This window comes from Sphaeramia orbicularis, chromosome 3 (genome assembly GCF_902148855.1).
Source record: "Sphaeramia orbicularis chromosome 3, fSphaOr1.1, whole genome shotgun sequence".
NCBI classification, from domain to species: domain Eukaryota; kingdom Metazoa; phylum Chordata; class Actinopteri; order Kurtiformes; family Apogonidae; genus Sphaeramia; species Sphaeramia orbicularis.
The window spans coordinates 22676889-22694025 of record NC_043959.1 but is presented as its reverse complement, the minus strand read 5'-3'; the positions used below and the strand labels follow the sequence as shown (position 1 = coordinate 22694025).

At 36.6% G+C, this 17137-nt stretch overlaps 1 protein-coding gene across 1 annotated transcript in view; it reads left to right on the top strand.

Moving 5' to 3' along the window:
• Positions 1 to 17137, top strand: part of LOC115414140 (protein kinase C-binding protein NELL1-like) — an 806279-nt gene that overhangs the window by 105158 nt on the left and 683984 nt on the right. Inside the window, exon 3 of the mRNA XM_030127358.1 lies at positions 2261 to 2411. Coding sequence (XP_029983218.1) covers positions 2261 to 2411 — 151 coding nt within the window. The remainder of the gene's footprint in view (positions 1 to 2260; positions 2412 to 17137) is intronic.

Genomic DNA, 17137 nt, shown 5'->3' with positions numbered 1-17137 from the left:
CTAAACTTGACCTCCATCTACTTTTTCCTCCACCGCCTCCACTCGTAGCTCCAGGCCTGTGAGTGTGTCACCAGAATAGCAATTATGACCAGACAGATAACCTCGGCAACCGCTTTTAACTCTGACAAGTCATGTGAGCACCAGACTAGTCACCAACTCAGTCCTATGAGTGTTCGGATGGGTAAAATACAGTGATTTAACCTTTGACCTTAACGTTGAACTAACAGATGCACAAAACCAAAAAAATAGAACATTAACCCTTAAAAACCCACAGATATTTTTGTCACAAGTTCCAATTTTTTTTTCTGTCTTGCACAAGTGAGTAATGATTTTTTATTTTCTTTACAAATATTATCCTCTGCAATTTTCTGTTAAAATCAGGCATTTTCCTACATTTAATTCACTGATCATGTAGATGTTCGGAAAAGATCAGAGTAAATTAAAAGGTTATTAGATCAAATCAGAAGAAAATAAAGAAAAAGTGACCTTTTCATCATAATATATCAACTGAACATAAAAGCAGTGTCTCCATCCACTGTCACTGATCCAACTCCATGGGTTTTACTAATGAATCAATGTTGTAGAAGATGGTGGGGTTTCCACGGTAACTGCGTAACCTCTGGATGTCCAAATGGGTCATATCTGATGACCGTGACCATTTTATACATTATTATCTCCAACAGGAGGGATTGTGATCACTTTGCTTTGTGTGTTTGTGTGTTTGTTACGTCCGCCAAAGAAGTTATGTTTTTGTCGGCGTTGGTTTGTCTGTCTGTTTGTGTGCAGGATAACTCAAAAAGTTATGGACAGATTTAGATGAAAATTTCAGGGAATGTTGATACTGGCACAAGGAACAAATGATTAAATTTTGGTGGTGATCAGGGGTGGGGGGGCCATGGGGCCCACTGATCGGCCTTGGCAGAAGTCTGCGCTGTCTTTTCTAGAAAAGTACTCGTAGAGCCAAGGCCGATCAGTGGGCCCCCGTGGCCCCCCCACACACCCCTGATCACCACCAAAATTTTATCATTTGTTCCTTGTGCCAGTATCAACATTCCCTGAAATTTTCATCCAAATCCGGGCACTGATCGGCCTTGGCAGAGATCTGCACTCTCCGAGTGTTTCTAGTTTGTTTGCAAGATAACTCAAAAAGTTATGGACGGATTTTCATGAAATATTCAGGAAATGTTGATACTGGCACAAGGAACAAATGATTAAATTTTGATGGTGATCTTGGTGGGGGGGGGCAGATCTGTCTTGGTGGAGTTCTGCGCTCTCAGTGCTTTTCTTGTTTTGTTTCTGTTAATTTTGGTTTCTCATTTTCTCATGTTACTTATTATTTAGTTGATTTTATTTGTTTTTGTTAATTCTATTGATAACTCGGGCTGTTATTGTCCATTCTGTTTTTTTCACATTATTCCATATTTAGTTTTTTCTGTTGGTTATTTTATTCTTTTTTACTTCATTTTAGGTCATTTTTTCCCCATTATTCCATATTTTGTACATTTTCTTATTTGTTTTTGTTCAACAAAGTGACTTTTCCATTCACTACGGAGTCTCTGAATGTCCAAATGGGTCATATCTGATGACATGACTTTCATTCCGTTTTTTTTTTTTTTTTTTTGTAAATTTTGGCTTCTCATTTTCCCATGTTGATCATTATTTTGTTGATTTTATTCATTTTTGTTCATTTTATCGATGATTTTGGCTGTTGTTGTCCATTCTGTTGCTTATTTTATTCTTTTTTACTTCATTTTAGTTCTTTTATTTTTTTTTCACAATTTTTTCTCATAACTTGGAACCTGGTTTAAAATAATTTCAGTATCCTTGATTGTTAATAACTTAAGTATAATTTTTGCATCTCGCATCCCACGGGCCGGATTGGACCCTTTGGCAGGCCAGTATTGGTCCACGGCCTGTATGTTTGACATCCATGTCCTTGAGGAACAACTATCAAATATATCCAAAAGCACAGTTGTTTCAATTCAGTGCTGGAAGAAAAAAAAAACTTCCTAATTTTGTCCCCACGACGACTGAAATCACTTGTGTATCCAGATGCCGATGTCGGCTGAACAGTTTTCATCCATTACTTTGGGGTTTCCGGACCTTTGGCAGCAACGACAGGAAAGCTTTTCTCTGATTAAGCCTTCCAATCAGAGCTGTCAGATCTGTGTGGGATGCATATTCACGGCGTAAAGGGGGGAAAGTTGATGTGTTTTCGGCACTTCTAACTTCTATTTCCAATCGGTCTTTCTTTCCTCAGATGTGGGGAGGGCGGTCCTCGCTCCGGCGCACATCACAGAGAAAGTAGTGCAGCTGTTCAGGAGTAAAAGCGAGTTCACCTTCCTGGCCTCCATCCAGCAGAAGTCGTCCACGTCGGGAGTCATATTCTCCATCCACGAGTCAGAACACAGGTAATCCATGTGTAATCCTCTTCATTTTGGCCCGCAGCCCCCGTCTTTCCCCAACAATTTGACTTCCAATAACACGGATTACTGAGCGGTCTGCTTTCTTTAAATGAAACCCTCCCATGAGTGCCCCCACCCGTGTCAGTCGTAGCTGTTTGCAGACGGCTGTCGACGAGGTGTAGGAAAGCGGAGATTGGCGTGAGATTACTCGAGCGCACGTCTGTGTACGTCAGCAGGAGATGGGAAGGAGAGTCAAAGGCTGGAATAATGTAGCGTTTCCTCCTGTACGCTCAGGGCGCAGAGATAACCTTCACTGTGCTGACTGTAGGATGGTGTTTATATTAAATGTTAGCAGTGAAAGCTGTACAAACACACCTACAGGACCTGTAAGTAAAACATATGGTGGTGTATCTGACCTACACCATATGGACAAAAGTATGTGGACATGTTGAATTTAGGTGTTTTTTCTCTAACGGGTCTGGGATACAAAATAATAATGATAAATACAGAATATAGTTTTATATTGGGATAAATATCACTGCACTGCATGATGTCTTTCTTTCCAAAATGCCTCAGAGATGGTTTTTAGTAAATGTCTCTCAACATTGATTTTTTTTTTTATCCAGGACTATTATTTTAAATGTTCTAATTCTAAATCTTAAGGACGTTTAATTACCATGCCATTAATTTAAGGAAATATTGATGTTGATAACAGAAACACTTGTTATTGGCCTGCAGAACATTTCCAAACAAATACACTACATGGACAAAAGTATGTGCACACGTTGAATTTAGGTTTTTTTTTTTTCTAACAAGGGTCTGGGATACAAAACAATAACGACTAATGTCTGAATATAGTTTTATGTTGGGATAAATATCACTGCACTGCATGATATCTTTGTTTCCAAAACGCCTCAGAGATGTTTTTTAGTAAATTTCTCTCAACACTGATTTGTTTGTTTTTTTTGTTTTTTTTTTATCCAGGACTATTATTGTAAATGTTCTAATTCTAAATCTGAAGGAAGTTTAATAACCATGTCATTAATTTAAGGAAATATTGATGTTGATAACAGAAACACTTGTTATTGGGCTGCAGAACATTTCCAAACAAATACACTACATGGACAAAAGTATGTGGACACGTTGAATTTAGGTGTTTTTTTTTCTAACAGGGTTCTGGGATACAAAATAATGATAAATGACAGAATATAGTTTTATACTGGGATAAACATCATTGCACTGCATGATATCTTTGCGTCCAAAATGCCTCAGAGATGAATTTTACTACATTTCTCTAAACATTGATTTAGTTTTTTTAATCTACAACTGTTATTTTAAATGTTCTACCTCTAAATCTGAAGGAAGTTTAATTACCATGTCATTAATTTAAGGAAATATTGATGTTGATAACAGAAACACTTGTTATTGGGCTGCAGAACATTTCCAAACAAATACACTATATGGACAAAAGTATGTGGACACGCTGAATTTAGGTGTGTTTTTTTTTCTAACAGGGGTCTGGGATACAAAACAATAATGATAAATGTCAGAATATAGTTTTATATTGTTATAAAGGTCATTGCACTGCAATGTTATCTTTGGTTCCAAAATGCCACAGAGATGGTTTTTATTAAATTTCTCTCAACATTGATTTTTTTTTATTTATTTTTTTTTTATCCGCGACTATTATTTTAAATGTTCTAATTCTAAATCTTCAGGAAGTTTAATTACCATGTCATTAATTTAAGGAAATATTGATGTTGATAACAGAAACACTTGTTAATGGGCTGCAAAACATTTCCAAACAAATACACTATATGGACAAAAGTATTGGGACACGTGGAATTCAGGTGTTTGTTTTCTAACAGGGGTCTGGGATACAAAACAATAACGACTAATGTCAGAATATAGTTTTATATTGAGATAAATATCATTGAACTGCATGATATCTTTGCTTCCAAAATGCCTCAGATATGGTTTTTAGTAAATTTCTCTCAACATTGATTTTGTTTTGTTTTTTTGATCCAGGTGTTTGTTTTCTACCAGGGGTCAGGGATACAAAACAATAATGACAAATGACATAATGTAGTTTTATATTGAGATAAATATCGTTACATTGGTTAGTTTGGTTTAAATTGTTCTCTTTGCTTCTAAAATGCCTCATAGATGGTTTTTACTCTATTTCTCTCAACATTATTATTATTTTTTTTTTATCCATGGCTATGATGTATAAATATTCTTCCTCTAAATTTCTAAAATATTTTTTATGCTCTGACTGTAAATAATTTCTACCACAACTAACCATCTACTTTCCTCACTTAAACATTAAACTTGAAGGAAATATTGATGTTTATAAACTATATGGACAAAAATATCTGGACACATCATGTCTACAGATGTCCTGTTTATGCTGATTTGAGATAAAATCATCAATATTTCCTTAGTTTAATGGGTGATTTGAAGAAAGTAGATGGTTAGTTGTGGTAGAAAGTTATTTACAGTCAGAGCACGAAAACGCATCATGTCTACAGCTGTAAGATGTCCTGTTCATGCTGATTTGAGATAAAAACATCAATATTTCCTTAAAAGGTGTTCCATAAACACCAGAATCCAACTCGTCCAACTTTGTCCATGTAGTGTAGACGGTATTTAATTCCCTGCAGGATTTCTGTGGATATCTGTGTTTTGGGCTGATTTTCTCTCAACATTGATTTAGTTTTTTGTTAATTTTTTTTATCCACGACTATGATTTTAAATGTTGTACCTCGAAATCTTAAGGAAGTTTAATTTACATGTCATTAATTGAAGGAAATATTGATAACAGAAACACCTGTTATCGGGCCGCAGAACATTTCCAAACAAATACACTATATGGACAAAAGTATTGGGACACGATGAATTCAGGCGTTTTCTCAACATGGGTCTGGGATACAAAACTGTTAAACTTTTTAAAAAATTAAGGAAATATTGACGTTTATAACCTATATGGACAAACATATCTGGACAAATCATGTCTACAGCTGTAAGATGTCCTGTTCATGCTGATTTGAGATAAAAACATCAATATTTCCTTGAAGTTTAATGGAAGATTTTTCTTGCTATGTAAGATGTGAAGAAAGTAGATGGTTAAATGTGGTAAATAATTATTATTTACAATCAGAGCATGAAAAATATTATAGAAATTTAGAGGAAGAACATTTAAATCATAGTCATGAATTAAAAAAAAAAAAAAAATGACATTGAAAGAAATTAAGTAAGAACGATCTCTGAGGTATTTTTGAAGCAAAGATAACAAATTAAACCAAACTAACAAATGCAATGATATTTATCCCAATATAAAACTATATTATGTCATTATTGTTCTGTATGCCAGACCCCTGTTAGAAAAGAAACACCTGAAAACAACGTGTCCCAATACTTTTGTCCATATAATGCATCATGATGTCGAAGAATACAAAGAAACAGCACATGGCCCTCTTTCACTGTAATGATCTGAGACTTGAATTAATAGAAATGGATGAATTCCTGCAGCAGAATGTGATGGCTGCAGGAAATCTGTGAGTGGCAGCAGTGAGTCAACCCCCCCAACCCCCCAATACCCCCCCTGAGCCAACTGTACAACTGTGAATTGTTTTTAAAGGGCAGGCTGCATTGATTTTTCCTGTACTGCTCTGAAGGTAAAAGCTTTCAGTTCTGTGAAACATGCAGGCAAAGTGATGTGAGAGACTATGTATGAGCGGACTGAGATTTGAGACAAAGGCACATTCACAGAGGCCGCCAGAACGCCGCTGCGGTCAAAGTGTCTCAGGTTTTAGCCACACTAAGGTTATTTCTTCCATTTTAGCGTGAAACTCTTACGGTACAGCACTTATAAAAACATTTACGCCATCCTTTGTCCTCTCAAGTGATATAGATTCTTGTCATTTTTGCTTTTAATGCATTGATGTGTCTGAGATGGTAACTGAATAAAACTAGAAATAAATACAAAAGCGTTAGAAGTACACACAGGAGTTGAGATGACACTGATACATCTTCAAAATTGTCTCTGAACACACTTTTCAATAGTTTCATTCATTCATTCTAACACGTCAAAAATATATCGCCACTGTCGGGCCGAAACCTCTTATGTCCAAAATGGTAATTTTTCAGGAAACTGGAAAAACAATGTATATTCTAAATAAATGTATGTAGTTAAGAGATGTAGTCACAATCCATTTTTAACACTTTTCTTTTTTTTTAACACAATTTTATTCATATTTATATTTCAAGCTTTACAATATATACAATCCTTACATATTCTTAATGTAGAAAGCTACATATCTTTTATAACATAAAAAGAACAAAATAAATCAACAAATAAACATAACTTCTCGGCAAACTGGTACCTCAAATCAGTGTACTGTTACAAGGTCTTATTTGCATACCTAATATATCTGCCTACAATTATTTTAATAATTACATAAAAATAAAAATAATATCCCCCCAGCGTCAGACTCTCAAATGCTACAATATCAAATCCAAATGGATTATCAAAGGATTCCACCTCTTCTTGAACAAATCAGTGGTAAGGTTTAGGTTTGCTGTTATTTTTTCCATTGTATAGACCCTCACAATTCTTTCCTTCCACTGATTTATTGTTGGAGGAAGTGGTTTATACCAGGATACAGTTATCTTTTTTTTTTTTGCTACCAAGACAAGAATTTTCAAAAGATATTCTTTATCCTTATTTAAAAAATTAGCAGGGAGCACTCCAAAGATAAAAATCAGTGGGTCAAATTCAATGTAAGTGTGTAGTATTTTAGAAAGTTTTTTAACACTTTTAATTGGTTAAGTATTTCTAAAACCATCAGGCCAACATGAAGACTGACCAATAGAATCGTTTTATGACCAAAAATGGACTTATGAGGTTTCCACCCGACAGCGACTCTATGTTTCATGATGACTGGGGCTGCAAATGCTGCTGGACATGGGAGATGATGGAAATTGCTTGAGTAACAGCCCCCCTACTGTGATTATGGTCAGTAATAATATGATATAAAGCAGAATTTAACTGAACTATTGGTGCAAACGAAAGGACAGAATCATCTGATGTGATTTAGACGGGTGATGAGGAAAAATTGGTGGGAAAAATTGTGTAAATATGCATAAACAGGCTGCTAATGCTAATGCTGGTGTCTGCATTTCTGTACCTAAAAGTCTGTTTTTGTCCATTGATATTAAACACAAGTGTCTGCAGAGTAGCTAGCAAAAGTTGTGCATTTTAGCAAAAAATACTTGTTGGTGTAGACCAGTGGTTCTCAATCTTTTTCTGTCGGGCCCCCCTTTGGAGCAAGAAAAATCTCCAAGCCCCCCTCAACCCCAACAACATTGTACCTGTAGTGCAATTATAACTTTTATTGAAAGAAACATCAATATCTTTAGAATACTTTTTGCTTTTCCTTGAATAATTTGTTGTGCAAATTAAAAATAACTTCGATTTTTGATTGAACAATATAAATGACCTCAACAAAACTGCTCTCTGAGACATTATTTTTCCAATTAAAAATAGGAAATGTGTAATTATCTTACAACTATGACAATAAGGTAAATTTTTTTGTAGAACAACGAACAAATTTTGGTAACAAAGATGAACATTTTAACAATATCAGTCACTGCAATGAGCCTGTTTCTGTTGCACATCTCAGAACATTAAAGTGCAATCTGTACAAACTGTGCAAAACCAGAAACATTGCACATTTTTCTTTTCCAGTCCAGTCCTTGTCTATTGTCCAAACCTAAACTCTTGGTCTAGTCCAGTGACAGATCACTATGGCAGTAGATTTGTTTGTTGTACGTCCCTAAAATGAGTCCAGGGTGCTCCAACGCTAAAACATTAGTTCCACCTGATACATGTTCTAACCTGAAGAAAAAAAACACCTAGGAATGATCCCATCCCATCCCATCCCATGCCTGTGCCATGCCACAGTTTGAGAAACACTGGTGTAGACGGAGACTAAAGTTGTTTCTCAGTATGCGTTCTTGTCCAAAGTACTGTTCCATTTAAAAGTTCACACAAACCAAGATTGGATGGAATGCCCCAATGTTGTTGTTGTCTGCTAGCTAGCTTAAACCAAGGATGCACTCGTGTAGACTTGTCTGGAAAATATCCCAAGATGCTACTCTGGAAGACAACAGCAGCTTCTGTGAAAACTGAACACAGAAATGTTTTTGAGTAGATGACTGGACTATCACCAGATGATGTGATACAATGTTGGAACATGCACAAGAGGCAGAATAGTGAGATAATGCACAACACATTTTCATTTCATTTATTTATTTGTATCAGACATGTAAATAGTTACAGTCCATAGAGTATAATGAGCATTAAAAAAAAAAAAAATGAAAAGGGTTATAAATGTAAAAATGACAGGCATGCACACACCCTATCTTCAATAACAAGTATAAAGATGCTGGTGCCAGTATTTAACAAGTGTAGAATCAGTATAAAAGTCACTTAATTGTAAAAATCGCAACATTTCTAGAATGACTTAAATGCAGTATAAAATTCAAAATGGCTTTCCATAACATCTCATAATAAGAGCGAACATTATTAAAACAGAACATACCACGAGCACTACAGCTACGATAAAAACCATGCACAATACGGAATGCATTGTTAAAAGCAACTCTGACTGAGCGAGCAGTACAACGTTTAAATTCACCCATAAGTAACACAGATAAATATTCGAGCAAAAAGTTACAAACAATTTATTCTTAACAGTAGTGGAACAAAAATAAAACCTGTGAGAGATACAATTACTTCCACCATAAAGACTCCACACAAATAGCTTTTGCGGGTTTTCTGGTAAAACTCTGTAAAGGAAAGAACTGGATCAGAGGATCTAGAACCCATGGGTCTGTGTGCTACTTGATTGATGACACTGGGTTACAAAAAAATGTTTTTTGCAAGTTGTCTAGTTTTTTTCAACTGAATTAGGACCATTTTGCACCACTAAATCCAAAAATGAAATCTGTTTTTCTCAATCAGGTCAGGTTTTTTTTGCGAATTTGATTTTGAAAAATTTGATTTTCTCACAAAATTGATTACATTTTTGTGACTTTATCAGTTGATTTTTTATACAGTTCTCACCCAAAATAGGTTTTAAGAGAAAAAAAAAAAAACATTTGATCACTTGATTCCTGTTAGGTACAATGGTGTATTCACCGCAGATGTAGCAGAATACATCAGGCTTATTTTTGCAAGATCTTGTAGTCGAAGCCATTTCATGCACCTGTAATATTAAAAAAAACATGAATCATAAATTGGCAAAAGTAAAATCTTCAGAACTTGTTTATTGCAAGAAATATGAAAGAATTTTGTATCATATGATGTGAAAATGCCCATAAATGTAAGCAAAAATGTTAAAAAGCCAATATGTAGCATAGTTCAGAAAGTTGACCCGATTGAGCAAAATTAATGTGATTTTTGGATTCAGCACACCAAAATTATCCTAAATCAGCTCAAAAAACTTAAACAATAAATTTGTTGTTGACCAGTGTTATTATGCTATTATTTATTTGAGATCACGATTGGGCTGAATGTGGAACCTTAACTAAAACATGTTCAACACCCTTGACTGTTAAAATCTTCAGTGTAATTTTTGCACTTTGCAAATTCATGTCGCAGGCCGGAGTGGAACCCTTGGCGGGCCAGTTTTGGCCCACAGGCCACATGTTTGACACCCATGTTCTAGGAGATCCTGTGGACCTCAGTGAAAGGTTAAAACAACCAGGGTGTGATTTGTTGGGGGAATGAGGGAGATCAACCCGCCCTCTGGTTTTTACATCCCTACCTCTGCTCAATGAATTCCATTCTGGGGGGGACAACCAACCAGTTGACAAAATAACAGGCAGGTTGTGACAGTTTTCTTCCACCCATATCCTACATTACTGACACTAACGTTCACCTGAACCGAACTGTCGGCAGTCTTAGAATTTGCAAACGTCCCCATGCGCTGGGGCGCCGTAAAGGGGGGGTAAACGTGACAAATTCCTGGGGCCCAGCTTTTGTGTGTCCAGTGGATATGGGTTAGAAGTTGTGAAAATTTCGTGTAAGATACGTTGTTTAATAAAGGAATAGAACCCAGGAGTTGGACGTTGAAAGTATGTGAAGTTTCACACCAGTGTTAGTTATGTTAGTTATGGACCGCACCCTGTGTATGTAACTACTGCCCCCCTGCTCCGACAAAAACAAAAACAAAAAAAAAACATCCCCCCCTCTGTTTTTTGACAAATCACTCCCTGAAAACAACGTTGATGCTGATGGTTTGGATAATGATATGACTTATGAGGAAGAAATGTGTTGTATAAACCTTCTAAACCTATTGTTGTTTCTTTGTGTAGTGATATTCATGTCATCCTAGAACACAGACTGATTAAAGCACTGAACCCTGGGAGTTAACGGCCTTATGAGAGTCGACAAAAACCTATTGACAGGGTTGCCTCTTGTTTCTATTTCAAACAGTGTCAGGTTTAGAACTGAACTTATCCAATACACAACTGTACTTGGATGCTTCCAACACTAGTACACATGTACAACACAGTAAACATTTAACAGTCATGAATTTTACATGAACGCTACGACTTCACAGAGCGCATTATTCAGATGCAAATTATCTCTAATTAGTTGTATCAATTAACTGTGGTATTACAATGAAACCAATACTACAAAGAAACAAAGCAAATGCAACCCGAGGTAATTATGGTTTTCCACTTAACATTCACCCCCATCCCCATCGGGCATGTTTGGGATGAACGTCAACATCAGCGTCGGACCTCGTGATGCTCAGTGGCGGAATGGGATCAGATCCCAGCAGATCGGTTCAAAAATCTGTGCGGGGGGAAAAAAAAAAAAAAAAAAACAGCAGCAGAATAACAGCCAATAATATTGTGTATCATGAATGGACCCTAATATTCCACCACTGCTCAGAACAACAATATAACCACCTCAGAAGAAGAGATCAGCTGTGTTTCATTTAAAATTGTCAAGTGAATTTAATTCAAACTATTGAAAATCACCCATAAAGACCCAGTGCTATTTTTGTGACAGTTCCCAAATGAATATTTCTCTACATTTTACCTTTCTTTAGTGATTTATCACCTCTGACTGCAGTATGATACTCCTTATTTTGCATTTTTTTCAGTGTAAATCAGGTATTTTGCTATATTTCATTTATTGATCATGTAGATGTTCATAAAAGCTCAGATTAAAATTGAGGGTTATTGGGAACTGTCACAAAAGTAACACTGGGTCTTTATGGGTGATTTTCAATAGTTTGCATGAAATTTACTTGACAATTTTAACCCTTGGGGTCTGAGCCTATTTTGGTTGTTTTGAGTACTTTTTAATGTTGACTTCTTGCCCGCCTTCGCCCCTATGTAGCTGGGATAGGCTCCAAGTGACCCCCGTGACCCTAGTGAGAATAAAGCGGGTTCAGAAAATGAGTGAATGAATGAATGAATGATTTTGCCTTTATATACTATATAAAGAAATGTTTACTATACCCATGTTTGGTATCTTTTTTTCAGCACAACTTCATCTATCTCATCTGCCTATTTTTTGCTTTAACCTTCAATATCAACACAAAGGGCCAAAAAACCCACAAAACATATAAAATCTAATTTAAAAAATGTATATAATCTATTGCATAAATAACACAAAGATGCTTCAGGAACCTTTTCAAAGACTTTAAAAGTGAATATTAGTTCCAAATATTAGTTATATAAAATCAAAATTGTAATAAATTAAAACTATACTGAAATATTTGACATAAAAGCATATCTTTAAATAAGCATTATCACCGCCTCACCCCCCCCCACCCCCACCCCAGTCTTCTCAGGTGGGGTCATCTTCACCCTTACCTGTAATACTAATGCAGTCTGTGAATTAGAATCCACAGATTTGGCCATTTTTTCCGTTTTGAAAAAGGACAAAAAATGACGAAGACATGGTCAGAAATATAACACCCCCCCACCTCATTTTCATACTTTTACTCATGTTTGTTTGCTCCGAGTTCAAACCGTCATATGTCCGGTTGTATTTGCTCGATGAACATCAAATAAAAAGTGAGAGAGTGTTTCAAGTCGACTTCCGACTCTATGACGTGTTGAAAATGTGATGTGATTCAGTCACAGGGCCGTGACCGTGGACCCCTAAGGGTTAAACGAGATGCAGCTGATCTCTTCTTCTCAGGTGGTTATATTGTTATTCTGACCAGTGGTGAAATATTAGGGTCCATTAATTTTTTTTTTTTTTTCTGTAATTGTAAATAAATCCAGGCAGTAAGGGGTTAAATCGGGTAAACCCTGAACCTGAGTCTTAACAGGCTGAGGTTATTTCCAGACTCCACACAGCCGGTGTAATTAACTGTGGTGGATGGGACTGGGCCTGGTGTGGATGCTGCAGACCTGTGCTCCACTGTGGCCGTGGATTTGTTCTGAACCTGTGAGTCCTCTCTGAAGGCCCTATTAAAGCCTTCTGCCCATGCCATTCTTCCCCATTAGAACACAGGCCTCCCGTTCAGGCAGCTAACGGACCGCTAGCTCTGCCCGACCCACCGCTCAAATCCAATCACACATTCCTCTCCGACGCTCCTTTACTTCTTCATCTGTCTTTCTGCTCAATCAGACCATCCTCTCCTCCCTCCCGCTCCCCCCTCCCTCCTCTTCATCTGCCAGCTCCTCTTGCCCAGTATGATAATATCCTCCTCCTCCTCCTCTCATCCTCAAACAGCTTTTTGAATACGAGTATTTCTCAGTCCTCACTGAAGAAGCAGAAGAAGCCTTCCATTTTTTTAAAAAATGTTTTTCTCGTCTTCCTCTTCTGCCCGGCACTGGGGAACGAGAGGGAAGGTTTTATTGCTGCTCCACTAGGCTGAATAGAACAAAAGGAGATTTTTTTTTTCTTTTTTTTCTGCAAAGCCAGCAGTTTTCTCGCTCCCAGAAATGCTCTCATTGTCAGCGAATGGCAGCGACTACTGTGATGAACTAACTCAAAGGCCGCTCTTCCCACCTGAGCTCTCAAAAAAAAAAAAAAAAAAAAAAGACCAAAAGATTTTCCTCCGGCTGCTCTGTTCATCTGCTCGGCCTTTGTCGTCGTCTCCACTGGTCGGTTTCCCTGATTCACTTCAGAAGCATTGACAGGTTCTTCTTCTATGATGGTAACAGGATGGTGGCGAAAACGCACAAAGACTGATGAGAGGGAGGTGGGATTCCACAGTTGGGGTTAAAACTTGGCGAGTTCTGGCCAGAAGGCGTTAGAGATGGACCGACTGAACTGGTTTAGCCATGTAATCCATTAGTTTTGTCAGAACTCAACCATACTAAATCTATTCTATATAATGTCAGCTGTGTTTGACCTGGTGTCGATGCAGTAACTAAGCATTGGATAAATATTTATCTTCTTTTTTAATCAATGTGGAGAGGTTTATTGAGCTGCATACAAAAAACAAAAGCTGGATAATATCGATAAGTGGCAGTTTTTTCTTCATTGGAATGACAATGTTTTGCATTGTTGTGGTATCATGGACTCACAGTTTATACAATAATAATATAATTTAACCTTGTGGTGTCTGGATGAGTGTATTATGCACACTTTACACTTTGTCCGAAAAATATGGAATTGTGTGGGCCAATACCAATATTGGGGGCTAAAAAAAGCTGATATTTGATGTATTGGCCATAAAACATACAGGGTGGGGAAGCAAAATTTACAATATTTTGAGGCAGGGATTGAAAGACAGTGTATGACCAATTAGTTTATTGAAAGTCATGACAATTTATTTGCCACAAGAAAATTGACATAATAAAAAATGTTTTTATTCCATGTGTCCTCCTTCTTTCTCAATAACTGCCTTCACACGCTTCCTGAAACTTGCGCAAGTGTTCCTCAAATATTCGGGTGACAACTTCTCCCATTCTTCTTTAATAGTATCTTTAAGAAAGTCGACATTGCTGTGTGATGTTCTATTGGTAGCATGTTCTAAAACACCCCAAATAGCAGAATCCAGAGGGTTTAGATCTGGGCTAGAAGGCGGCCATAAACATGATTCCCAAAAATTGCTAAAGTTGGATTTGTTGCTGTTGTCAACAAGTGTTTTGGTGTTCTTGTGCAAGATTTTAACTTCAAATCATATTTTACTGCATTTCTAACGGTCTTGTTGTCTACCTCAAGTTCAGTTCCCATTTTTTCTCATGGATTTGGTTGGATCCTTTAGGATTTTGGATTTGAGAGCTTTAATAAAAGCTTTGGTTCGTTTTTTGTTGCTTCCACCACTTCCAGACTTTCTCGTAATAGTTTTGCTCATAGTCATTCTCTTCTTTCCATTATAAACAGTCTTTATGGACACTCCAACTATTTTTGAAATCTCCTTTGGTGTGACGAGTGCATTCAGCAAATCACACACTCTTTGACGTTTGCTTTCCTGATTACTCATATGGGCAAAAGTTTCTGAAAAGGTATGGATAATAGTGTTAGGTATGATTATGACATCAATATATGTTTGGTTTCAAAACAATTGACGTAGTGCCTGCTGAGAAAAAACAACTAAATGTTCATTGTAAATTTTGCTTCCCCACCCTGTATATTGGCTGATATACAGGGTTATTCAAAAAGAATGAACCGATTTCATTACGCAGTATTATAATAAGGAAAAGCAATAGAAAACTCCAGCGAAGTCACAAGTATTCTACTCCCAATCAGCTTTTATTTCCTGTCTTACAAGTGTTCAATGTGGCCACCATCTGCAGCCCAGACAACATCAATACGATAAGAGAATTCCTCCCAGACGCGTACCAGCATATCACGATCCACTGAGTTGATCGCTTTTGTTATTCCATGTTTAAGGTCATCGAGGTTAGTGGGTAGCGCTGGATCATACATGTGATCTTTTACGTATCCCCACAAGAAAAAAAATCACACATGGTGAGGTCTGGGGATCTCACAGGCCAAGCACAAAGACCTTGGAGTTGTCATTATTTAGAGATTATTATGTTATTATTTTACTAGTCCGACCCATTTGAGATCAAATTATGCTGAATGTGCAACCTGAACTAAAGTGAGTGTGACACCCCTGGTATGGAATAACTCATTAAACACCTGAATGTACTTGTGCGTTAGCATTTCACACCACCCCTTGGCATTAAGGTTTGTTCCTTTAAGACCCAGAAAACCCATTTTATCTAAGGTTTCCAGTTCGTCTGAGTGATGGCAGTACACTTTCCACCAAATCGAACACCTCCAGCGTCAACTTGAGCGTCTTCTCATTAAAGTGGTTCGTTGAAGATGAGACGTTGCCCAGTAACTGTCACTCACATCGGATCTGCGTCAGCCTGCATTTCGTTACAGTACAGGACATGGAGTCGAAGGCTGAAGTCATTAAACAAAGATCTCTTGAGTGCAGTAAACAGTCCGATCTACTGCAGCCTCCTCACTCTAAAGGACACTTACAAAACCATATCCACTATATGGACAGAAGTATGTGGACACGTTGAATTCAGGTGTTTCTTTTCTAACAGGGGTCTGGGATACAAAACAATAACACTGGTCAACAAATTTATTGTTTAAGTTTTCTGAGCTGATTTAGGATAATTTTGGTGTGCTGAATCCAAAAATCACATTAATTTTGCTCAGTCAGGTCAACTTTCTGAACTATGCTACATATTAGCTTTTTAACATTTTTGCTTACATTTATGGGTATTTTCACATCATATGATACAAAATTCTTTTGTATTTCTTGCAATAAACGAGTTCTGAAGATTTGACTTTTGCCAATTTATGATTGTGTTTTTTTAATATTACAGGTGAATGAAATGGCTTCGACTAGAAGATCTTGCAAAAATAAGCCTGACGTATTCTGCTACATCTGCGGTGAATACACCATTGTACCTAACAGGAATCATGTTAGAAAATGATTTTATTTTTTCTCTTAAAACTTATTTTAGGTGAGAACTATATAAAAAATCAACTGATAAAGTCACAAAAATGTAATCAATTTTGTGAGAAGATCAAATTTTTCAAAATCAAATTAGTAAAAAAAACCTGACCTGATTGACAAAACAGATGTCATTTTTGAATTTAGCGGTGCAAAATGGTCCTAATTCAGTTGAAAACACCTAGACAACTTGCAAAAAGCATTTTTTTGTAACCCAGTGTAATGATAAATGTCATAACATAGTTTTATTTTGAGATAAATATTACATTGGTTAGTTTTGTTCAAATTATGTATCTTTGCTTCAACAGCTTCATACAAACTATGAAGCTGAAACTGAAGCACTGTGGTACTATTTATCTTTCAAATGTTCATTGTTATCGGTTTCAAATGCTGCAGCTCTTTCATAATTCATAGTTTGAGTTCTTGTTTGTTCAGTATTAATTGTCAGCCTTGTAAATCCAAGCTGGACTGACTGTACATATCCTGACCAAGGAAAATCAAATTCTCACTTTGTGCAGTAATCTACACCTGGATTTACTGCCTCCGTCCATAATAATATACATTATATAGACTAAATGTCATCTAAAATTAACATTTATTTGCAACATAGTACAGCAAACTATTACATGATCAAAAACAACTTTATTTTCCCCCCAAAAAAGGGTTGTTTTTGCGTTTTGAATGTCTGGGGTCACCAGAAATTTGTGATGTTAAAAAATGGGGTCATGAGCCAAAAAAGGTTGGAAACCACTGAGTTACACA